Here is a 25,264-nt window from a genome sequence, read left to right on the forward strand (position 1 = left end):
ATGAATAATGCTGCCAGTTTCTGGACTTTCATTAGGAAATCACTTTTATACCTGAAACAGCCCATATGCATAGTGGAAGTGTATGTTGTCTCAGAATTATCGTGAACACCTGAAAAAGGTGTTAACGTTTCTGAGGTTGGTAGATATAGTTTAAAGTTGACAACCTTAATGACCCTGGCAATTCATGATTGGCCTACAGCCCAAACAACCAATTAACTATATAATCTAATTCTGTTGTTTCTGAGTACATATGTCATGCGCAGATTTTGTTCAAGTGGAGTTTTCAAGACCTCAACAGGTCTACAAGCATCCGTCAGGGGCTCAGCGAAATTCTATAAAGGCTTGTACAGATCTAGAGAGTAAACAGGCAATGCCCATATTCGTTCAAGTTCCGAGACATAACAGTGGCAATGAGGCTGCAAGGTTGTACCAGACGCGTAACGATATGTTTAGGAAACAACAGTTTGTTGCATATACAAAAGTAAAATTTCATCATGATTTCTGCCACAATATCATTTGACATTTGCGCAAGACGTCCCTAGTCAATGTTCTTCCTTTTTACGATCCTATATAACGTATCCTGATGGTTTCACAATACCAGGTCCTTACGATGGGTATCAGTATTTTCATCAACATAGTTTGTGTGGCTACTACACTGTACGAAGTCTTTGATATACCCACAACCACTGGAACGTGACACATGAGGCAGTTCACGTTCGATCACGTTCAAACCTCCGTCCATATAGAGCGAAGGAACATATGCCTCTATTCCCTCCCTAGCGCCCTATATATGTTGGGTTAGGATATACATACTCCAGGATTCTGATATGATTAGATTATTCAATATGAACTCAAGTGCTTAGACCAGGTCCACTAAGATACGCAAGAAATTGTGAAGGGTAGTGACCGAGCCATATCATGTGAGGATTAGGAATTAGAAATAGATTCAGAATAACTAAGTAGATTTAGCAATTGAAAATAAAATAACAATCCTTCACTGACTTGTTTTCGCTGGAGTAGAACGGATACCATAAAACCTCATTATAATGATGACTTCGTTAAAACCTATACAAGATCATTTAATTAATCTGTACACCTATTCATGTTACTCACACAACATGACCTAAGCACTTCCGAGCTGTCTTTCATATTGCATTACTAATAATTTATATTGCATTACTAATAATTTATAACAGTGAGTAATGCCTTACTTATGGCTACCACTTAGTCTATTTGTACCAAACTTTTAGAAGCCTACTGAAAGGGAGTTCCTCTCTAGCCACCACACGGGCCTGACGGATGCCCAGGATTCTGAGTGTGCGCTTTTTAACTACCTTCTTCCTGTTGAATAGATTGCATCTTTCTAACTAGAACTAATAATCGAGACGCGAGAAAACTCCCTTCCTGCCTCCCGGCTCCCTCTCCTCTGGCTACGTCACCTGCGCAGGAGAGAGCGCGGACCGACGCTTAGGGTTCTAGAAATTCCGAGTCGTCAAATGGCAGCAACTCTGCCTGGACCAACATGGCACCCTCGACGCGCTACCGACCCATCCCCATCAGGTAGGTACCAACCCTCTGACCTGTGTTGCGAGTGGACGAGCTTGTCCTGAGCTCTTGCCTCACCGCTGTGATAAGAAGAATGACGTATACTCGACGATATAAGTCTCCTAGCTATACCGACGATATAAGTCTCCTAGCTATACCGGGGAATTCACCAGCAACCTGCTTATCAAGGAGGAAAGTAAGTTCATTTCTTATTTGTTCTGCACTTTGCTAGAAAAACGGCGTTTAGATATTAGTAAGAAAAGTGAGGCATTATAAAGAGTAGATGATAGGATGAATCAGTGGGAAAGTGTTGCATACCATGTTACTGCAACAATAGTCGATGTACAGGAACGCGAATCATTAGTAGCAAATAAAGTAGAGAACCTAGCAGATAGGCTGGCTTCCGTGGAGATGAAGTTGAATGATAAATATACCTTCCAGCCTGCTAGAAGGACTTGTCGCCTAGCATAAATTCAGGGAAGGGAGATTCCGACTCAGAATAGGTTTAGTTTACCGGAGGATGATGAAGTACAGGATGATGTAAACATCTTTTGTTTGGGAATTCCCTAATCAGCTATCATGTGTTTTTCTGGTGCAAAATTGGAAGATATTCTGCGGACTATTTAGGTAGTTCTCAGATAAACACCATCTGTTTAGTAACTCTCCTAATATCCTACTTCTACCTGAGACACAGTTGTCTAATGATGTTCTTACTCGTCCCTTTTTCATATCTAACCATAACACCCACTCACAGTTCCGGGGCAAGGGTGGTGTTTGTGCTTATTCCAACATCAACACGCCTGTTGCATGCCTCAAGGATCTTGGGTCTCCAAAGTTTGATGTTATGTGGCTCAAGGTCTGCCTCCCAACTTCCACACTTTTCCTCTGTTTCGCCTATTGCTCTCCTAATTCTACTAATCGTATATCCTTCTTCGACTATTTAAACTCCTGCCATGAGACTGCGACATCCTCTCACTCGCAAGCTGAGATCCTTCTACCTCGGGGATTTCAACGTTCACCATAGGGAATGGTTTAACTCCTCCCATACGGGTGGTGGAAGGATTGAAGCCCTCACGTTCTCCATTCTCAATTATTTAGAGCAAATTACCTCCCACCCTATCCATATTCCTGACGGCTGCGACCACTCTTTTAATATTCTGGATTTGTAAATACATACTCTCTCCCCCAGTTGGTTCATCTGATCACATTCCCATAAACATATCTATTCTCACGGCGCCTCCCCTTTCAGCAGCCCCCCCTCTAAGCGTAAAGAGTGGCACCTGAACAAAGCTGACTGGAATAACTTACGTCACTTTTTTTTTCTGACTTTCCTGGCGTAAATTACTGTCTCTTATGTGGTGATGCTTCTATCTCCGCCAAACGTATAGTAGAGGTTATTCTTGCTGAAATGGAAGCATTTTTCCCCTCTTTCTCCAAGACGACCGCTTCATCCGATTCATGGGTCAATCGTTCCTGTTCTGAGGCCATTCAGGCAAGGCATCAAGCATATTGGGCTTGGAAAAACTGTCCTTCCTCTGGCTCCCATTCACCATTTATCACTGCCTGTAATCGCTGCAAGCACGTTATCCGTGAAGTGAAGCCTTTCTTTATTCATAGGAAGTGCGATAAATTCTCTTCATCATCCACTGATAGTTCTTTCTGGTCTTCAGCTAAGGGCAACTCTAACAACTTCTGTCGCTCTACCTTCCCTTCACTTTTATGCTCCGACGGTACTATAGTTCTCTCCGCAGACAAAGTAACTCTCTTTGGTTCCCATTTCTCCTCTGTCTCCACCTTAGATGACTCTAACATTCCTTCAACCCCTGATACTCCTGTTACTAATCCTATGCTCCTTCTTTTCGACTGTCCGGAAAGCGCTTCTTTCTCTGGACAGAAGCAAGGTTTATGGTTCTGATGGCATTCATCCCCGTGACTGAAAGAGTGTGCCTCTGAACTTGCACCTGTGCTTTGCTCGTCTGTTCCGTTTCTGTTTAAAAACCAAAACTTTTCCTTCCCCTTGAAAGCCTGCATTGATACATCCTATCCCTAGGATGGGTGACCGTTCTGACCCCTCTGACTATCGACCCACTGCTTTTACATCTGCCATCTGAATCCCTCTTCAACTCCCATACCCTTAAACACCAGTACGGCTTCCGTAAGGCGAGATCCACCGTGATATTCTTGCCTATCTTACTAATGTTTGGTCATCATCCCTAAAAGATTTTGGGGAGACAAGTGTAGTTGCCTTTTACATATCTAAGGCTTTTGAAAGGGTGTGATCGGGGTCTCATTTCTAAGCTCCCCTCTTTTTGCTTTATTCCCTCACTTTGCTCCTTCATATCTAGCTTCCTCTCCGGCCGATCTATCTCTGTGACTGTTGATGGATAAGCCTCCCCCCATTTCTCCATCAACAGCAGCGTCCCTAGATTCTGTCCTGTCCCCTACGCTTTTTCTCTTTTTTTTTCAACGATTTCCTCTCCTCCACAAGCAATCCACTGCACTCATACGCTGATGCCTCAACACTGCTTTCATCCACATCCTTCAATTCTGCTCACTCTTTTTCACTCGATCTGCATCTCGTCTTAACACACGTCTCCTGAATAAACTCAGACTTGGACAGGATATTTTTATGAAAATATCATTATTTTTTTATTCATATGGATAATGTTTTGTCTGTGTAACTGATGCTTAGATATGGCAATTAAAGCATATGAAATATGAAAGTTTTGTAGAATACATAAGAAATATGTAAATAATATGACGAAAGTCAACACAAGCCTGATGTGAAATACTCACAAAAGTGACAGAGTGGGACGACCGGAGGGAGGCGCAGGGTGTTGGTGGTGCTGTGGTGGTGCTATGGTGTGGTGTGGTGTTGGTGATGGTGTAGAGGTGGGGTGGTGTAGTGGTGGTGTGGTGAGGTGTTGCAGTGGTGTTGGTGTGTTATGGTGTGGTGGTGGTGTAGACAAGATCTTGTTAAGTTTAATGCCTCCAAGACCCAGTTTCTACCCATGTCTCTATCGAAAACTCTTCACAATTTTCGTCTTTCCTTTGACGGTTCTGTAATTCCACCTTTCGATCCAATAATCATACTTGACATAACTGTAACATCCACTCTTTCCTGGAAACCCCACATTGCAGGAATAGCTAAGTCTGCCTCTTAGGAACTGGATGTCCTGTTTAGATGTCGAAACTTCTCTTCTGAGCAGTTGCTACGTTTATACAAGGGATTGAATTTTCCTTGTATTGAATGCTGCTCTGTCTCCTTACTTGACAGAGTTAAGTCGAAAGCGATTCGCCTCATAAATTGTCGCAGGCTAATTTCCAAAGTTAACCCCCTTGCCGCAATGCTGGTCCACTTTCCCTCTTGTATAGGTATTGCTTTGCTTTCTGCTCCAAAGAGCTGGCTGCTTGTGTGCCCACAGCACTAGCTATACCTCGCAATACTCGTCAAGCTGCCGCGTCTTATGATTATTTTGTGGCCATCAGCAATTCAAGGGTGGGCCATTTTGATACCTGCATCTTTCTCTACATGTCGAAGCTTTGGAACTCTCTACCAATCTCATGTCTTTCCCAATAACTAAGATCTAGCAAATTTCACAGGACAGGTTTTTCACTTCCTCAAAAATTCGTCAACGCTTTCTCTCGTCTTTTCTTTTTTCATTTCACAATTCTCTCTATGTTTCAATTAACGCCCAGCCTTGATGTTGACTTTTGTCCGTGACGGAAGCCTTCAACATATAGAAAAAGTCAAAACACTGGAAAACCGAAAGAGGGATTCAGGTAAGAGGAACATGGCAGGATAGGCAACCCTGAGGTCAGAGATCTGACACAGGATAGGAACAAGGAAGGTAGGGAACACAGCAGAATAGAACACCTAGAGGTCATTTTTCAGGTAGCTGAGGTTATTTCACAGGTATCGTCCACTCGCGTAACAATGTTCCCTGTGAGGAGTTACATTTCAGCCTTTCTTTCCTCTCAAGAGAATCTATTCTAAATTCCTGATACACTTACAGGTCACGTCTTTAAACCTAGGGATGCATTACTGCCCTAATCACCAAAACACTTGAGACTCGTCATACATGTGCTTCATTATCTCAACAACACACAGCTACATCTGTGTCTTCATGCGTGGTCAGTGGTGATGTAAACGGATGTGGTCAAGCACTAAGTGCTTGACTACGTTCGCTCTCTTGGTGACACGCTCCGCTGTTTTAACAACATAGGCTCTAGTCAAGACCTTCTCGGGAGAATTTAAGATATGAATAGAAAAATATTGTAGAAATGAATCAGGATTGACTCTTAAAGGAATAGTTATATTAACTTAAAGGAATAGTTATACTAACTTAAAGGAATAGTTACATTAAGAGAGAAAGACAAAAAAAAAAGGAAGAGAACTCCTCGTCATGGCTGTCGGAGGGAGGAAGTAGGTATCATAACAGCTAGCCCTCAATGCTGATTCAGTGTTTCTTGTTACCGTTCTACAGTTCCTCGTGAATGTCTTACAAATTTAGTTTGCTAAGAATTTTTGCCTCGCATGCATCCCCCAGAGCTTCTGTCAGCATCAACCAGTGTCTGCCTGTGTTTCATTCTCTCCTTGTTTGTAATTTTCCATCCTCCTCGCATTCTTTATGGTTCTCTCTCGCTGCTCCACTTACTTGACTCACTCACCCTGCTTGGCTCTTGCTTTCTCTGCATGGCTTTCACTCAGCCTGTTTGTCCTTCAGTCTCTTCGATCGTTTGCTTCTTCACAAGTGTTATTGATAACTTTCTTCAGCATCATGCATTCTGCATCTTTCACTCACCATTGCTCACCATCATCTCACAGTATACCACTCACTATGGTAATGAATGGTCACTATGGTAATGAATCGTCAACAGGATGATTTTTTTGTTGTATCTGTCTATCTTTTCTGCTTATATCTTATCATGCAATAATTTGATATGGTAATATATCATAATATCAAAGTCATATAGACCTATTGTTGTTCTGCTGCTGAGAGAACAAAAGCATTCAGCTTCACGGGAACAAGAGTGGACAGGAATACCTCCCGAGATGTGAGGACGCTCTGTTTTTGCTGTGTTTTCTTTCGACCAACCAACACCGCGATCCTAGCTCAGGACGAGACGCATGAGGGTCAGGACAGGCGTGTCGAGAATGTAATGAACTGGCTTTATGGATAACAAAGTGAGGATAAGCTTGCTTGAATAAATATATCACTTTGCATTACCAATGTCAGTTTTCCGTGGGGCATATCTTCATCTTATAATGGCTAACTCGCTCTTGTTTTTTGACATCAAGGTGAAACACGGTACATGGTACCAGATCTACAATTGCAAGCAACGCCATCTCCTATCGGTGCAACCATCTTTAAGAATATTCATGACAGAGTTCAACAAGTCCATGACCCTTAGTCCCCTGCATCATGGGGTAACAAGAATCACCGTCTGTCTTACTACTAATGAATGGGAGGCCTCAGACAGTAGTGGCACCGACCTCTCCCTTTCTGATATACCAGCGTCTTTCTTTTTATTCACTATACCAGCATTCGTGGTCTCTCTAGTAACCTCTCCTCTGATCAACACCATCTTTCTATCAACTCTCCTGATATCTTACTTCTCTCCAAGACCCAGTTGTTTAATGATGTTCTCACTAGACCCATTCTCATATTCAGTTATTATCTCCGCTCACGATTCCTGTTCAAAGATGGTGCCTACACTCATTCCAAAGTCAACACACCTGTTTTGCTCCTCGAGGACCTTGAGTCCCCAAACCCTGATGTTATTTGGATCAAAGTCTTTATCCCAACTACCAAGCTTTTCCTTTGTTTCGCCTACTGCTCTTCGAACTGTACTATTTGTACACCCTTCTTGGACTACCTAAACTCGTGTCATAAGGCCATGATATCCTCTCACCTACATGCCGATATCCTCTACTTAGGGGATTTCAACGTTCACCGCAGGGATTGATTGAATTTCTCCCATACGGATGATGGAGAAAGTGAACCATCATGTTCTCCATTCTCGAGAATGTAAAGCAAGTTATCACCCACTCTACCCATATTCCTGATTGCTGTGATCACTTTCCTCACATTCTGGATTAGTTTTTCACCTCTAATCTTTCCCGCTGTAGCAACACAAGTTTGCCCCAGTTCGTTCAAGTGACTACACTTTCATAAATGTTTCTCTTTTAACGGCACTATTTTCGCCAGCAGCCCCGTCTGAACGTAAATATTGGCATCTTAACAAAGTTGACTGGAAAAACTTACGAAAATTCTTTTCTGACTTTCCTTGGGTATATTACTGTCTCTTATGTAGTGACGCTTCTGTCTCCGTCAAAGGCACAAAACTGGTTATTCTTGCGGGAAAGGAAGCATTTTCTCTCTCTTCCTCCAAGACGAATTCTTCTTCCATTCATGGTCCAACCATTCCTGTTCTGACGCTACCAGGCCAGGAATCATGCATATTGGGCTTGGAAAAAAACCCACTTCCTCAAACTCCGATTCAGTATTCATCACTGATCGTAATCATTGCAAGTATATTATCCGTGAGGTAAAGCGTACGCTTTATCTAAAGGAAGTGTATCTTTTTTTTCATACTTGATAGTTGTTCCCCGCTTAGCAAGATAGCACCAGGAAACAGACGAATAGAGGCCACATCTGCTCACACTCATTCTCTTGCTATCATATGTAATGCACCGAAATCACAGCTCCCCATCTACAACTAGGTTCCACAGTCCTTCCCTGGACGTTTCACATGCCGTATTCGGTCAACTGACAGCATTTCGACCCCAGTATATCACATCACTCCAGTTTCACTTTTCGATGAAGCATAACACAGAAATAAAAGTTTAAAACCTGAGTTATAAATCGTTGTTCTTCCAGTTCTTCGGAAGTGGAACGCGAGGTGCTGATGTAACTTTCTTTTCCATCTTGGACAGTCCGGTATGTTGAGGCGCTGGAGGAGGAAGCCAGACGCTCTCTTATCCTTAGTTGCTTGGATTATCTGGGATCCGAGTTTGTTGAGGAAATGGAGGACAATCTTCCCCCGCGATCCAAGTTTCTCTGAGGCAATTAGAAAGAAAATGTATCGTGGATCCAGGCGGTTGTATTGTGCTCTCCTTTGTTGTTCCCTAAAGTCAGACACAACGCCTTGATTTTCTGAGATTCTTTCCAAGTAGGTTTCAGTTCTTCACATTACTACACTATTCCTTGCACTTCCTTCTTTAACTCCATTATGTCTTAACAGAACTTAATCTACTCCTATTTCTGAAGTTTCTTTAATTCCTAGTGTGGTTTCTGCTAGGGCAAGAATATCTAAATATATCTTCCTCATAGCCATAACTATTCTTCATCTTTGTTTCTATAAACACTTATAGTCAATATATCATTAACATGTGTTCAAATCCGTAAATTCTATTTTATCTTTCTAGACCTAAGGGCGATGATAAGTCACGAGCAAACGAAAAATGCTTCATTCATTCAAAATCGAGCAATCATGTGTACTCTGGTGTATTAGTTTTCGTAAATGTATTCATATTTTTCCTGGACCAACTATACATGTACCCATAGGTGTTGTATTATCTGAAGCTGTACAAACACTAGCTATTTCTTGAAAGAATCTGTGGAAGTATATCTACTTTCACACATTTCTGTGGAAGATTATTTATGAACGAAATAATGAAAGACAATGAAGCTGTACAACTTATTTCAGGGGAGAGGACAGAAGCAGAGCCCTGATATATACGGTAAGAACTGTTCGTTCTCTTTTATCTTTGTCATCCCATTCTTTATAAACAGCTGTGCGATTCACTGATCAGCCATATTGGCATCATATCACTTGCATTTTCTGGAAAATATATTCATTCCTAACCAGTAGAGATCTTGTTCTGAAAAGTAAATCTTTATCTTTTTTTTCGCGACCAGGTAGGAACAAGATGAAATGAACAGATTGTACTGTGATTTCTTCACATGGTCATGAAAGGCTTACTTGAAGGCCAGATAGGTTGCAAGCGCTGAATTGAAGATAGCATTATCGGCAACTGGCTGACGGTTCAATGGACTGGTACACTGAAACCTGAAAGATTGACTTATCGTTAAGATAAAGATCTCCAAATGACTGTTGTGCATGAGACTGATTGTTAGTATGAGCCATGACGAAGCAGATTCTAATAACATAAATTCATATTCTTGCATTTGCTCTCAATTCGTGCAAATCAATTAATCAAAATGAGTTTGTCTGGTACTTACAGCTGTTACTTAGAATGTGCAAAGCGCAAGCAAGAGTTATATGAGAACTGTAAAGGAATATTAGAAACTTTCAACTCACGAAGAAAACTTTCCATGTATTGTAAAAATGAAATTATATTTACTCCCACGAGTGTGTACATGGCCGGAGTTCAGTGCTGGTTGTTTGTGCAGGTTGCAGCGGTGATGTCGTCCGGCTTGATAACAGCCAACACATGGGCCGTAGTTGGCTACTCTGCCGTGATTCTACCACAGGTGACCAACACAAACTCGACCCTTCAACTCACCTCAACCCAAGCCAGCTGGTTCGGTGAGTAGCGAGCGTTTTCCATTGTATTTATGATGTTATTATTGTTTTCACAATACAGTACTGGAGGGATGGAGTTATGGTATCTGTAGGATCGATTATCAATTATTCCATTTTCTTCTGATATAAGCATGATATTGTAGCATTAATTACAACAGCAAACATTCTCATTGATAACAACTTGTTATTTTCAGTTAGTGTGTCAGTCTTTCATCCAGCTATATAATTTAGTTCGAATATCTGCTGCTTTTGTTACAAATATCATATTAAGATTCCATGAACTACCTTTTGAAAATTGAACTGATGACATCAGACATCGTAATTCTATATATTTCTTTATTCATTTATTAGTTTATTGTACTTGATCGCCGTTTCCCGCGTCAGCAAGGTAGCTCCAGGAAATAGACGAAGATAGATCCATCCACTCATATACACACATATATACATACACGCTCATACACGTACATATACATACATATGAATATGCATAACATATACACATATACATACATATACACACATACACAGCCATATACATATAAACACATGTACATATTCATTTTCGCTTACCTTCATCCATTTCCGGTGCCACCCCGCCCAACAGCATCGCATCCCCCTGACTCAGCAAAGTACAGCCAGGAAAACAGAAAAAGAAGACCACTTTCGTTTACACTCCGCCTCTAGCTGTCATGTGTAATGCACCGATGATCACACAAATAAAAGAAAAATGAGAGTCACACAGATACAAGAAGAATAATGAGCATTTTTATAAACAGATAGATCCTTTTTGTACACAGATACCAAACCTACACGAGTTATACAAACAGCAAGAATACTACGTTATCAACAACAGAATTTTGTTGGTTACAAAATGTATGAAACTATTGTTGAATATTATCTAAATTATCCTCATAAGGAAAAATATCATTTAAGAAAATCATCTTAATTGTCCTTTCAAAACAATTTGTTTTATTTGTATTTGTGATTAAATGATTATATAAACGCAATTATTTAGGAAGATCATGTCTTACTTAAAGATAAACCAAATTTCAAGTGTAAGCTTTGGCTCCTCGATGACATTATCATCTGATTCCAACTCTAGTAACTTTCCGGAATCCATGTTTCTAGTTCCCTTATGGATGTCTCTTGCTGTGATACCAAGAATATACTTGGACTTGATTTTATCATTATTTTAGATGTAGCCTCTGACTCTTAAATAAGAGTGAAAACCTCGCAAACCACTGCAAAATTAAGTGCTACAACGGTTCAGCTGTTGTTAGGTTAGTGAAAAAAATAATACCTACAGTCATCAGGAAAACTCGTATATCGTTACTTGACTGAGACAAAGTATAGAATTAACACTATACAAATGGCATTATATTCACCATAGTATAACATTAACATTATATATATATATATATATATATATATATATATATATATATATATATATATATATATATATATATTTTCCTATGAGTCCACGGGGAAAATGAAACACGATAAGTTCCCAAGTGCACTTTCGTGTAACAATCACATCATCAGGGGAGACACAAGAGAGAAATACAAGTCAGTTGATATACTTATATTTCTCTCTTGTGTCTCTCCTGATGATGTGATTATTACACGAAAGTGCACATGGGAACTTATCGTGTTTCATTTTCCCCGTGGACTCAGGAATATCTTGATCACGCGCAAAATTGTGATCCTTTCCAATATATATATGGCATTATATTCACCAAATATTTCCCTCTCTCTATGTTTCGATGCTGAGGTTTGTTACTGTGTCATTCTTCCATTCTTCACGCTTGATGGAAGACACAAGACAAACACAAAGAAGGAGATACGAAAACATTGAAATATATTGACACTATTTGTAATCTTGTTTTAATGTTGAAGGCCAGTCACGGCGAAAAGTCCACATGAAGCCCAAGCCATAAGTGAGAGAGAGAGAGAGAGAGAGAGAGAGAGAGAGAGAGAGAGAGAGAGAGAGAGAGAGAGAGAGAGAGAGAGAGAGAGAGAGAGAGAGAGGACTACTACCGGGGAAAAAAGCAAGGGAAAGAAATTATGAATTTTGAAGGAAAGGAAAAACCAGTCTTTTAGAATTTGCAGGTCGCACTTATTAGGAAAGAAATGAGAAGGTGCGTGTAGGACGCCCCATGAAACAACAGGCAAATCAATACCATTTCATTATTGATGTCCCCACCTTGCTAGTACCAATGATCATAATCAGCACGTATAACCAAGGATATGCTTAATGTCCAGGAACGAATAAGACGCATCAGGATGCCCAATACATGATATCAAAGTGGAATTCTATGAGTAGACACAGGATAGAGATGACTTTGGCGTATTTTTAACAAGAACCTCTGCAGAGACGCAGATGCATTGTGAATGTAAATCTGACTCACGCAGGATCGCCAGTATTACGAGTTTAGAGGGAAGCTTTGGAAGATTGTACCGCTACAAATATGAAGATATACACCAGCCAGCCATCTGATGTACGGATTAGGTTCCACAGATGGAACATCACATAACGATGATGATAAAACTGTTGATTACGGGGATAATGTACGATACGATAAGTGAGGTCGGATCAATAGCGGCTCCTGCACTATATATGAGGGAGGGATCACTCTCCGCAGGTGAGGCAGACAATACGTGGTCGGTCAATAGTGAGGCGGGGGATCGTCCCAGACGGAAGAAGGTTAAGGTCTTGCCTTCCAAAACGACACTCGTAAACATACAACAAGGCAGCACTTGTGATGTACGCCTGAGGGACTTCCAGCAGAGTCGCAGTAGGCCACACACACACACACACACACACACACACACACAAAGCATATGATTCCTGTTCTGTTCTTATATCATATTTATGTTGCTTACGTCTAAAATGAAGATCCTTACTAGTCTGCCCAAAATAAAAACATTACAATTTGTACAAGATATTCCATAAATGCAGCCTGCAAAATTTTCTGGTTAGTTTTTGAAGAATTTTCTTCACAGTATTGTTATTGCTGAAGGCAACATAGCATTAAAGGATTTAAGCAACCTGGGAAGTAATGAAGAATCATCGCTAAAAGGGAGAAATAAAAGATTCTTGGTATCAAGGGGACGTTTGAGTTTATCTCTTTGAAATTATTTCTTTACCAACCTAAGAAATTTATCAGTGAAAGTTCCAGGATACTTTAACTTGGATTCATTATATCTTCTCAAACTCGTTATCAATAACTTCTGGACTGCATATATGTACGTAATGTCCTAAGGATCATCGACTGGAGTGATGAAAATTTATTTCTGTCTTGTTGAGCTGAGTAATGATTAATATAAGAACAAACATTGGCGGGTTTTCTGTATATGCTAAACTTAAACATGTTTCTATCCCGATGGATCATGCAATCTAGAATAATGGTAATACACATTTAATTTCCAATTCCACAATAAAGTTGATAGAAGTTACTAAATTGTTAAGTAAAAAGAGAAATATTTGTAAATTTTCCTTTGTTAGCCAAACATCAAGAACATCATCACCTAACTTAAGACATATTGCATAATTGGTCAAATATCAAAGCACATAAGCCAAACTTTCCAGCAAGACCCATAGTGAGCTTAGTGAGCTCCATCACAGATTATCAAAACGCTTTGTTTCTTTATTAGGCCCACAGTTTGGTAAGATATCAAATTCTACTTTCATGAACAATGTAGATTTAGTTAACAAGCTTAATGATATCCATGTTGATTTTGATTTCAAACTGGCAAGTTTTGATGTTCCATCCTTGTTCACAAAAGCTCCAGTTGATGACCTCTTAGAATATTTGGTTGATGTCTTGGATAACATTGATTTACTTCTTTCAAATTCTGTGTTCATTGAAATGAAAGAATTGTGTACAAAAGACTGTATTTCAGCTTAATGGAGAATGTTAAGCTCAGAAATATGGTATGACGATAACTATCCCTCTCTCACCAGTATTAAGTAATCTTTACATGAAATTCTTTGAAACAAAATCACTAAGGGATATCTTATCCCCTATGGCAATTTGAGTTAAGTATGTACATGATGTTCTCTGTGTCTGGCCAACAACGATTTACAAACATTTGTCCCTTTACTAAACAATATAGTAAATTCCATCAATTTTACTGTAGAAAATGGAAAATGATTGTATGTTACCATTTCTTTAGATTGCGTGATACATCAAGAGAGAAACATGTTTAAGTTTAGCATATACAGAAAACCCGCCAAAGTTTGTTCTTATATTCGTTGTTACTCACCTCAACATGAGAATTAAATCATCTTTATTCCAGTTGATGATCCTTAGGGCATTACGTGTATAAAGTCCAGAATTTATTGATGAGTTTTAGAAGATATGTTCTATTGGATTCAAGTTAAAGTATCCTAGATCTTTCATTGATAAATTCCTTAAGTTGGCAAAGAAATCGTTTCATGAAGTTCAACCTAAGCCTCCCCTTGATACTAAGAATCTTCAAGTTCTCCCTTTTAGTGATAATTTTAGATTGCTTCCTGTGATGCTTGAATCTTTTAATGCAAATGTAGCCTACAGCAATAACAATACTATAAAGAATAGCTTAATCAAAAACTCACCAGAACATTCTATGGGCTGCTTGTTTATAGAATACCTTGTAAGTGATATAATATGTTTTGTTAGGCAGACTGGTAAGGATGTCTATGTTAGATTTAAGCAACATAATATAGAAAAAGAACAGGACAAGAATCAAATGCTTTGTTTAATTATGTTAAGAATTATGACCAATGTATTGACGGAAGTAATGCTAATTCAGTTATCAACCATAACTCCTTTACCATAAGATATATCACTTAATCTTCTATTATCAAATACACAAGGAATTGTAACATTGATATCATTGAAGGTGTATACAAACGGAATAGCTTTGTCGTAGGCAAAATTTGTAAACAGTTCCCTTTCTTGTCCACATAACAAAGTGTTTATGACAGGCATCAAGCCAAACCCGAACACACCGACCCGAACACCACCGTCCGGTAACGCTTGTTTACCAATGGCGTTTAGCTACGTCTCTCCCTTGTACATCAACTGACTGTTCTACGTGTTCTATCTCATTCTTGTATCACCCCTGATGATGTGATCATTACATGAAAGTGCGCATGGGAACTTACTGTGTTTCATTTTCCTGTGTTTGTATATATATATATATATATATATATATATATATATATATATATATATATATATATATATATATATATATATATATATATATATATATATATATATATATATAAATATATATATATATATATATATATATATATATATATATATATATATATATATATATATATATATATATATATATATATATATATATATATATATATATGTATTATCCCTGGGGATAGGGGAGAAAGAATACTTCCTACATATTCCCTGTCTGTCGTAAAATGCGACTAAAAGAGGAGGGAGCAGGGGGCTGGAAATCCTCCCCTATCGTTTTTAATTTTCCAAAAGAAGGAACAGAGAAAGGGGCCAAGTGAGGTATGAAATCAAAGGTACGTCATTAGAAATCTGGAAGTCATCTTAGGAAAAAATTAGCTTCGGAAACCCCAGGAACTTTCACACTCTGGTTGTTACGTCTGATATAAGAAAAATTCGGTGAAAACAGAAATCCCCTCGGGACTTTCAGAGTAAGAAGAGAAAGGTCTCTATTGCGCGTAGACGTATTTTCATCTGAAACTCATTACAACTTTATCTTATGATGTACCAATTAATTAATGATATAATATAATGCATTCTATAGCCACATATCACGTTTCGTCTACAGCTACGTTGCCGCTGTTTATGTGCATTCCTCTGTCGACAATAGGAGGGCTGATCAGCGAGTGGCTGGGGCCAAGACGTTCCACTTTGATACTGTCACCACTTGTTGCTGCCTCATTTGTGGTCATGCACCTAGCCTCATGGAAACTCATTCTGGAGGCCGAGATGGCTTATGTAATTCTCATGATCTGCAGGGTTGTGCAGGTATGTCAGAGAGGTGGCACATTCACTTGTTGCGTTGTATATATATATATATATATATATATATATATATATATATATATATATATATATATATATATATATATATAAAATCGCACTTCAGTAGTTCATAAAATTCTATTAACATGTAATTTTTCTGTGCATGTGGCAAGACATGTTTCGTGAAGACAATCCACTTCATCAAGTGCCTGTACTTAGCAAAGTTGTTTTGATCCCAACATCACACTTGATTCCCACCGTCCACCTAATGAGGTGGATTATCTCCACGAAACATGTGCCACATGTATAGAAAAATTACATATTAATGAAACTGTATGACCTCCCACTGAAGTGCGATTTTACTTTCATACTATCATCACGTACTAGTGTGATCAACAATATATATGTATATACATATTGGAAAGGATCACAATTTTGCGCGTGATCAAGATATTTCTATGAGTCCGTGGACTCATAGGAATATATATATATATATATATATATATATATATATATATATATATATATATATATATATATATATATATATATATATATATATATATATATATATATTCTCCTCTCCTTGTATTTTAACTTTCTAAAAGGGGAAACAGAAGAGGGAGCCACGCGGATAGTGCTCATCCTCATCGAAGGCTCAGACTGGGGTGTCTAAATGTGTGTGGATGTAACCAAGATGAGAAAAAAGGAGAGATGGGTAGTATGTTTGAGGAAAGGAACCTGGATGTTTTGGCTCTGAGCTCTGAGCTCAAGGGTAAAGGGGAAGTGTAGTTTGGGAATGTTTTGGGAGTAAACTAAGGGGTTGGTGAGAGGACAAGACCAAGGGAAGGAGTAGCACTACTCCTGAAACAGGAGTGGTGGGAGTATGTGATAGAGTGTGAGAAAGTAAACTCTAGATTGCTATGGGCAAAACTGAAAGTGGATGGAGAGAGATGGGTGATTATTGGTGCCTATGCACCTAGGCATGAGAAGAGAGATCATGAGAGGCTAGTGCTTTGGGAGCAGCTGAGCGAGTGTGCTAGCAGTTTTGATGGACGAGACCGGGTTATAGTGATGGGTGATTTGAGTGCAAAGGTGAGTAATGTGGCAGTTGAGGGATAATTGGTGCATATAGGGTGCTCAGTGTTGTGAATGGAAATGGTGAAGAGCTTGTAGATTTGTTTGCTGAAATAGGACTGATGACTGGAAATACCTGGTTCAAAAAGAGAGATATGCATAAGTATACGTATGTAAGTAGGAGAGATGGCCAGAGAGCGTTATAGGATTACGTGTTAATTGATGGGCGCGTGAAAGAGAGACTTTTGGATGTTAATGTGCTAAGAGGTGCAACTAGAGGGATGTCTGATCATTATCTTGTGGAGGCAAAGGTGAAGATTTGTAGAGGTTTTTAGAAAAGAAGAGAGAATGTTGGGGTGAAGAGAGTGGTGAGAGTAAGTGAGCTTGGGAAGGAAACTTGTGTGAGGAAGTACCGGGAGAGACTGGGTGCAGAATGGGAAAAGGTGAAAGCAAAGGACGGAAGGGGAGTGAGGGAGGAATGGAATGTATTTAGGGAAGCAGTGATGGCTTGTGCAAAAGATGCTTGTGGCGTGGGAGGTGGGCAGATTAAAAAGGATAGTGATTAGTTGGATGAAGAAGTAAGATTATTAGTGAAAGAGAAGAGAGAGGCATTTGGACGATTTTTGCAGGGAAATAGTGCAAATGACTGGGAGATGTATAAAAGAAAGAGGCAGGAGGTCAAGAGAAAGGTGCAAGAGGTGAAAAAGAGGGCAAATGAGAGTTGGGGTGAGAGAGTATCATTAAACTTTAAAGAGAATAAAAGGATGTTTTGGAAGGAGGTAAATAAAGTGAGTAAGATAAGAGAACAAATGGGAACATCGGTGAAGGAAGCCGATGGGGAGGTAATAACATGCAGTGGTGATGTGAGAAGGAGATGAAGTGAGTATTTTGAAGGTTTGTTGAATGTGTTAGATGATAGACTGGTAGATACAGGGTGTTTTGGTTGAGGTGATGAGCAAAGTGAGAGCGTCAGGGAGAATGATTTAGTAAATAGAGAAGAGGTAGTGAAAGCTTTGCGGAAGATGGAAACCGGCATGGCGGCGGGTTTGGATGGTACTGCAATGGAATTTATTAAAAAAGGGGGTGACTGTGTTGTTGACTGATTGGTAAGGATATCAAATATATGTATGGCTTATGATGAAGTGCCTGAGGATTGGCGGAATGCATGCATGGTGGCACTGTACAAAGGCAAAGGGCATAAAGTTGAGTGTTCAAATTACAGAGGTATGTTTATTGAGTATTCCTGGGAAATTATATGGGAGGGTGTTGCTTGAGAGGGTGAAGGCATGTACAGAGCATCAAATTAGGGAAGGGCAGTGTGGTTTCAGAAGTGGTAGAGGATGTGTGGATCAGGTGTTTGCTTTGAAGAATGTATGTGAGAAATACTTAGAAAATCGAATGGATTTGTATGTACCATTTATGGATCTGGAGAAGGCATATGATAGAGTTGATGGAGATGCTCTATGGAAGGTATTAAGAATATATGGTGTGGGAGGCAAGTTGCTAGAAGCAGTGAAAAGTTTTTATCGAGGATGTAAGGCATGTGTACGAGTAGGAAGAGAGGAAAGTGATTGGTTCTCAGTGAATGTCGGTTTGCGGCAGGGGTGCGTGATTTGTTTATGGATGGAGTTGCTAGGGAGGTGAATGCAAGAGTTTTGGAGAGAGGGGCAAGTATGCAGTCTGTTGTGGATGAGAGGGATTGGGAAGTGAGTCAGTTGTTGTTCGCTGATGATACAGCGCTGGTGGCTGATTTGGGTGAAAAACTGCAGAAGCTGGTGACTGACTTTGGTAAAGTGTGTGAAAAAAGAAAGCTGAGAGTAAATGTGAATAAGAGCAAGGTTATTAGGTACAGTAGGGTTGAGGGACAAGTCAATTGGGAGGTAAGTCTGAATGGAGAAAAAACTGGAGGAAGTGAAGTATTTTAGATATTTGGGAGTGGATTTGGCAGCGGATGGAACCATGGAAACGGAAGTGAGTCACAGGGTGGGGGAGGGGACGAAGGTTCTAGGAACGTTGAAAAATGTGTGGAAAGCGAGAATATTATTTCCGAAAGCAGAAATGGCTATGTTTGAAGGAATAGTGGTTCCAACAAAGTTTTATAGGCGTGGACTATAGATAGAGTTGTGCGGAGGAGGGTGGATGTGCTGGAAATGAGATGTTTGAGGACAATATGTGGTGTGAGGAGGTTTGATCGAGTAAATAATGAAAGGATAAGAGAGATGTTTGGTAATAAAAAGGGTTTGGTTGAATGAGCAGAGGAGGGTGTTTTGAAATGGTTTGGTCGCATGGAGAGAATGAGTTAGGAAAGATTGACAAAGAGGATATATGTGTCAGAGGTGGAGGGAACGAGAAGTGGGAGACCAAATTTGAGGTGGAAGGATGGACTGAAAAGAATTTTGAGCGATCGGGGCCTGAACATGCAGGAGGGTGAAAGGCGTGCAAGGAATAGAATAGATTGGAACGATGTGGTATACCGGGGTCGACGTGTTGTCAATGGATTGAACCAGGGCATGTGAAGCGTCTGGGGTAAACTATGGAAAGTTTTGTGGGGCCTGGATGTGGAAAGGGAGCTGTGGTTTCGGTGCATCATACATGACAGCTACAGAATGAGTGTGAACGAATGTGGCCTTTGTTGTCCTTTCTTGGCGCTACCTCGCGCGCGTGTGGGGGAGGGAGTTGTCATTTCATGTGTAGCGGGGTGGCGACGGAAATGAATAAATACAGCAAGTATGAATTATGTACATGTGTATATATGTGTACGTCTGTATATGTATATATATATGTATACGTTGAAATGTATAGGTATGTATATATGCGTGTGTCGACGTGTATGTATATACATGTGTATGTGGGTGGGTTGGGCCAGTCTTGCGTCTGTTTCCTTGCGCTACCTCGCTAACGCGGGAGACAGCGACAAATTATTATATATATATATATATATATATATATATATATATATATATATATATATATATATATATATATATATATATATATATATATATATATATATATGTATACAAAATCCTTTAGGCTCAGAATAATGGACTGTTTCCATTGTGCCTCCCTCTTCTCCTACCTAAGAACTAGTCACAATTGCATAGTTGTGCCCCAGTCTCTCCTTCGCTGGCTACAGTTCTTCACAGGTTGTGTGTCAGGTGGATGGGAGGAGGAGAGTCATTGGTGAGTGAAATGGGGTCTCAAATCCTCGAGTCGAAAGGTGCCTCTGATTCTCCTGTGTTGCCACCTCCCTTCTGCCTTCTGGTCATCGACATTACCCTCTTCATCACTCCACACCGTATTCTACAGCATCTTGCTTCACAGCACTCCCCCAAAGCACCTAGCTCCAAACCACTCCCTCAAAGAACCTAGCTCCAAACCACTACCCCACAGCACTTAGCTCCACAGCACTCCCAAAAGCATCTAACTCTGAAGCACTGCCCTACAGCCTCTAGCTCTATAGTACTCCCCTACAGCACTTAGCTCCACAGCACTCCCCAAGAGCACCTAGCTCCAAAGCACTGCCTCACAGCACCTGGCTCCACAGCACTCTCCCACAACACTTTCCCACATCACCTAGCTCCATACCGCTCCCCCACAGCACTTAGCTCCACAGCAGTATTGGAGATGGGGAGTCTGGTTTATATTCTGGGCCTTACCCTCACATCTATTCATAATTTTTCTGGGTAACGGAAATTCAAATACAAAATACTCATGACTTTCTTAACCACCAGCATACTAGAGATATCTCTGATAGAAGGAATAAGTGCGGAGAAAGCCAATATCAGGCAGAAGGAGGTTGATGTAAGGTTGTGGGTATACGTTCGAGGTGTAAGTAGGCGTAGGTTTAGATAATCATTAGCACAGACTAGCAGAGGTATAATGCATATGACAATGTCGACCAGTGATAAATATTTTTTGGTTTTCAGGGAGTATTACTGGCACTGCATGCCTCGATCCCCTCGGTCTATATCTGCGACATTAGTGATTCTTCTCATCGAGGAATGTTCACAAGCCTGCTTGAGCCGTGCATCGCGCTGGGTTTCGTTCTTTGCTATCTGCTGGGTGGCTACGTCCACTGGTACACAGCTGCATGGCTCCTCCCCTTGATCACTTCTGTACCAGGCTTTCTCGGCTTCCTGATAGCACCGGAATCCCCGCCGTGGCTCGTAAGGAAGGGAAAAGAAGCAGAAGCAATGACAACCCTACTGAGACTACGTGGATCTTCGGAGGAGGCAGAACAAGAAGTAGCGCTGCTGAAAGAGTGTGTCAAAATGGAGCAAAAACACTCATTCTGTCAGTCAGTACGATTATTAAAGGAAAGATCCATCGTTATACCTATGGCAATATCCGCACTAGTGATAGTATTTAAGGAACTTTGTGGTCTCTCAGTTATCATGATTTACATGGTAAGAATTTTCCAGTTGGCAGGGGTGGGTTTCAACCCCTTTTGGATTTCAGCTGTTGTGAGTTCAGTGCGTCTGGCATGTAACTTACTTGGGTCAGGTTTGGTCCACCGATTTCCACGCAAGGAATGTCTTTTGGGAGGAATCATATGTACTGCTGTAGGCATGACGACGGTAGGAACTTTTTTCTTTCTGCAAAGCAGAAAGGATGATCTTTCCCACCTAGGATGGCTTCCAGTGGCAGGCTTCATCGTGTTGATCGTAGGGATGGGTGTGTCTGTGTATCCAGTGAGTTGGCTTATAGCTGCCGAGGTGTTACCAGGAGCAGTAAGCTTTCTAGGTATGGGAGTCAGCGTCACAGGACACTTCATTACATCCTTCCTCATCTCGAAAACTTTTGATGATGTGACGTCACTGATAGGCTTACACGGTTTGTTCTGGTCGTACGCTCTCGCATGTGTGACTTTCTCTTTGTTTGTTATCATCTTTGTTCCAGAAACACGCGGACGATCACAGAAGGAAATTGAAGAAATATGGGTGAGGTCATCGGGTGAAAAGCAGCTATCAGATAGAAGTAATAACATCAAACTTTTGCAAAAGGAAGGGGAAGGATTAACTGGCGCGGCAGGACACGAAGATAGCGAAAAGTAAGAAGTTAGGATTTTAGTGAATATAGTATGAAAAGAAATCATGTATTTGTGGTGAACAGCCTACTTCGTGTTATCATTTGCAATATACCACACAAAGATATATTTCGTCACATTCAGGAAACATTTACAAGAAAGGTATCGTATAGATACCCGATTATGTCAGTAATGTTTTCAGAATGAGAAATCTGACATTTTGGTGCTTACATATCTTAGCCATGAACGAGGACTGATCTCAATTGTAGGCAGTGGCTGAAGATGAACTTCTCAATCCTTGTCTTTTTTCTTTGGTTCAGTTGATTCAGTATTTTGGCCATGTCATCAGTATGATGTCTTCTAGAGAAGTCCAGTTGGAGTCATTTTCCCCACAGTCAGGTGCAGACGTTGGCTGCCAGGCTGGTGAGTGTGTGGTTGATTATCACAGTTAACTGCCGATGTTCTCTGTACGATCAGCTGTCGCGGCTCCCCACCAGTGTTGGGTGAAGGGCCAGCATTTTAAGCAGTCATCTTGATTGTGTTATATTCAGCTGGATATCATAACTCTAGATTATCAAGTATTTTTCTTTCACTTTCACGATCTGCCAAATTCATATTTGCTATCTCTAATAAACAAAAAAATATCTATCTAGTAAGAATCATATTTTCATTACATTAAGATTGAACTCTGTGTTTATATCTTGTATGTACATAAATTTAAGGAAAATAAAATGTTACCACCATTTCTTTTTGATATTTCTCAGTTTGGTACAAATGTTTGTTTCGATTGTATTTTTCAGAAAGTCCACAGGCTAATCCTTTGTCTTGCATCTTACTGATTTTTACACAGTTATCTTCAGTGAGAAAAAGAAAATATTTTGAAAGGAATTGCGAATAGTGTGAGGAGAACAATGGAACAGACGAGAAGAATATTGAAGAAAACGGGTAAGTGGTGACGATCAAAAATTAGGTGAACGAAAGATGAAAGCAGTAATATGGAGAACTGTTGGATGTGTCACATGATAACGAGGCGGAAAAAATGTGTTTGGATAGGGTGGCACACGGGATGAGAGATTCCTGGCGTGTGGTACGGTGAAAGGAGAAAAGGTAGTGAAAAACTTTGGTAAGATGAAGTGTGGAAAAACAGCAGGAATGAATGAAATAAATGTCGAGTTTTTCATGAAAGATGGTGACAGTGTTCTTGACTGGTTAGTCAGGTGATGCATTATTTGTATGGCCAATGGTATGGTATCTAAGGACTAGTAAAATGCAGAGATAATGTCTTTGTATAAGTGCAAAAATAACGAAAGTGCTCGAATTACAGGTGCGAATATGGACAAATGCAACAAACTTTCTATATGAGAGGACACTGCCAAGATCTGGTATACTGAACTTAGCATCAACACTTGATAGGTCGGTAAAGTCTGGTCATCATTATGACGAGGAAAATAAACAGGCACTTATATACCAACATCACAGTTGTGACGTGAGCTGTATCACAAGAATACTGGTCTGTGACATGAACAAGTGATGCCATTACACCCATAGCTTGGAAATGACTGATACGCTGGATCAATCAAGAATTAAGAACTACTAGACGTTGAGGGAAAAATGTTTAATGATGGGTTTGATGTATGAACGAGAATGAGTTCTAGAGGAAAATAATAATTCAATATGAAAACGCTTCCGCATGGCCAAAATGTGTTCAGTTGTGCAGTGCTATATTTTCTAATCCACCGATGATTTACGGAGACATTATTACTGTACTATATTCAAAAGAAATAAACTGCGGAACTGAACAAACAGGGTTACTGCAGATCCTGGATGAGTGTGTGATACTAATGAAATCAAGGCCATTGTATAATGAATATGATGATATGATGGCGAGTCTGTTGGGAAAAGATGACATTTTTTTCATTGAAAAAGGTTATATGGAACTGCGAGAAGTGGATAGATGATGCCAAGATAACACAGTACCTTGTTGAAAGAAAACGAAAAGGAAATCAAGAAACACTGTAAGATAAGAGCATCATATGTGGGATATGAAAAGTCGGATCTTTATGAGACTTTGCTTTGTAATGCGCTTTTTGTGAGGTTAGATACCTTAAGACGTTCGTGTGGAGTCACTTGTAGTGAGCAGAGCAACGAATGACTACAACGAAACCAAAACCAGTTATCATGAAGTGAAAGTTCACTAAAGAAACACTATGTTTACTTTTACTAAGTATACATGAACACATCCATGCCGTCAAGGGGTCACTATATCAAGACTAGGATGAAAATTGCAAAAAAATTTACGATCCTTGCTACTGAGGCGAGAGCGGGGACGTAGACTTCACAAGTAAAGCAAAGGTGAAACACGTAAGTTTAGAGGGTGAGTATAAGGTCATTACATCGATGATGATAATATGGGGAATGTGATTATAGCAGTTGCAGAGCTCATGGTACTGGAAGCCAAATGGCCGAAAATCCTTGGACTTGGTATGGCTGTAAGATGGATCACAAGCAGTGGTTAGAGTGTGCCTCACTGTGTAAATCCATGACTTCCCTTAAGTGCTGATATCAGATGCGATGTCGGAAGGTGACTGCACTTAGCACAGTGAATTGCTATCGATACACACTGCAGGACAGAGGATCAGGTTAGTCTGGAGCTGGAGTTGTGTCAAGGGACAATCGTAGACAGAGAAGACTGCCGTAGCAGCACTAATGGAAAGGATATTCCCGGTAATATAGACAAGGAGTAGTAGAAGGGAAAAGTGAATTTGATTTACGATATAAGAAATAATGCTATTGATTGAAAAGAGAGGAAGTGACCATATTTCTAGTAGGATAAATGCGATGTTCTGGACGTAAGGTCGGGTGTCCAAGATGCGATTAATGGGCAATGATTACGGTAAGAGTTTTGTAATGAAAGATGGGAAAAGCTTTCTTTGTTTTCTTTAAGCAAGAGATAAATTCTTATGGTATCAAGTAAAGAGATAGAAACAGTATTAAGATTATTTACACATCTACAAAGCATATGAGTCAAGTTGCCTGAATATTTTTC

At 40.0% G+C, this 25,264-nt stretch overlaps 1 protein-coding gene across 4 annotated transcripts; it reads left to right on the forward strand.

The window, feature by feature from the left end:
* Nucleotides 1-1,439: 1,439 nt before the first annotated feature.
* LOC139763902 (facilitated trehalose transporter Tret1-like) lies at nucleotides 1,440-22,963 on the forward strand. Of its 4 annotated transcripts, none has more exons than XM_071690332.1 (5): nucleotides 1,440-1,560; nucleotides 9,259-9,292; nucleotides 9,966-10,101; nucleotides 15,916-16,115; nucleotides 21,119-22,963. In XM_071690332.1, exons 1-5 carry the CDS (start codon nucleotides 1,523-1,525, stop codon nucleotides 22,244-22,246), a joined length of 1,536 nt encoding a protein of 511 aa, XP_071546433.1. In that variant the 5' UTR covers nucleotides 1,440-1,522; the 3' UTR covers nucleotides 22,247-22,963. The 4 variants fall into 4 exon arrangements, with proteins under 4 accessions (XP_071546433.1, XP_071546450.1, XP_071546422.1 ...); XM_071690340.1 differs by lacking the exon at nucleotides 1,440-1,560 and adding an exon at nucleotides 1,664-1,741; XM_071690349.1 differs by lacking the exon at nucleotides 9,259-9,292 and having other exon boundaries at nucleotides 1,455-1,560.
* The last annotated feature ends 2,301 nt before the right edge of the window (nucleotides 22,964-25,264 follow it).

Source organism: Panulirus ornatus, chromosome 3 (assembly GCF_036320965.1).
Source record: "Panulirus ornatus isolate Po-2019 chromosome 3, ASM3632096v1, whole genome shotgun sequence".
NCBI lineage: Eukaryota > Metazoa > Arthropoda > Malacostraca > Decapoda > Palinuridae > Panulirus > Panulirus ornatus.

Bases quoted from the DNA above. Each gene is read 5' to 3' on its own strand.
- LOC139763902 (XM_071690321.1), top strand. From the start codon at position 1,640: ATGACGTATACTCGACGATATAAGTCTCCTAGCTATACCGACGATATA. The intron at 1,742-9,965 runs GTAAGTTCATTT...TTGTTTGTGCAG, and splicing joins CCTGCTTATCAAGGAGGAAA to GTTGCAGCGGTGATGTCGTC. The intron at 16,116-21,118 runs GTATGTCAGAGA...TTTGGTTTTCAG, and splicing joins TGATCTGCAGGGTTGTGCAG to GGAGTATTACTGGCACTGCA.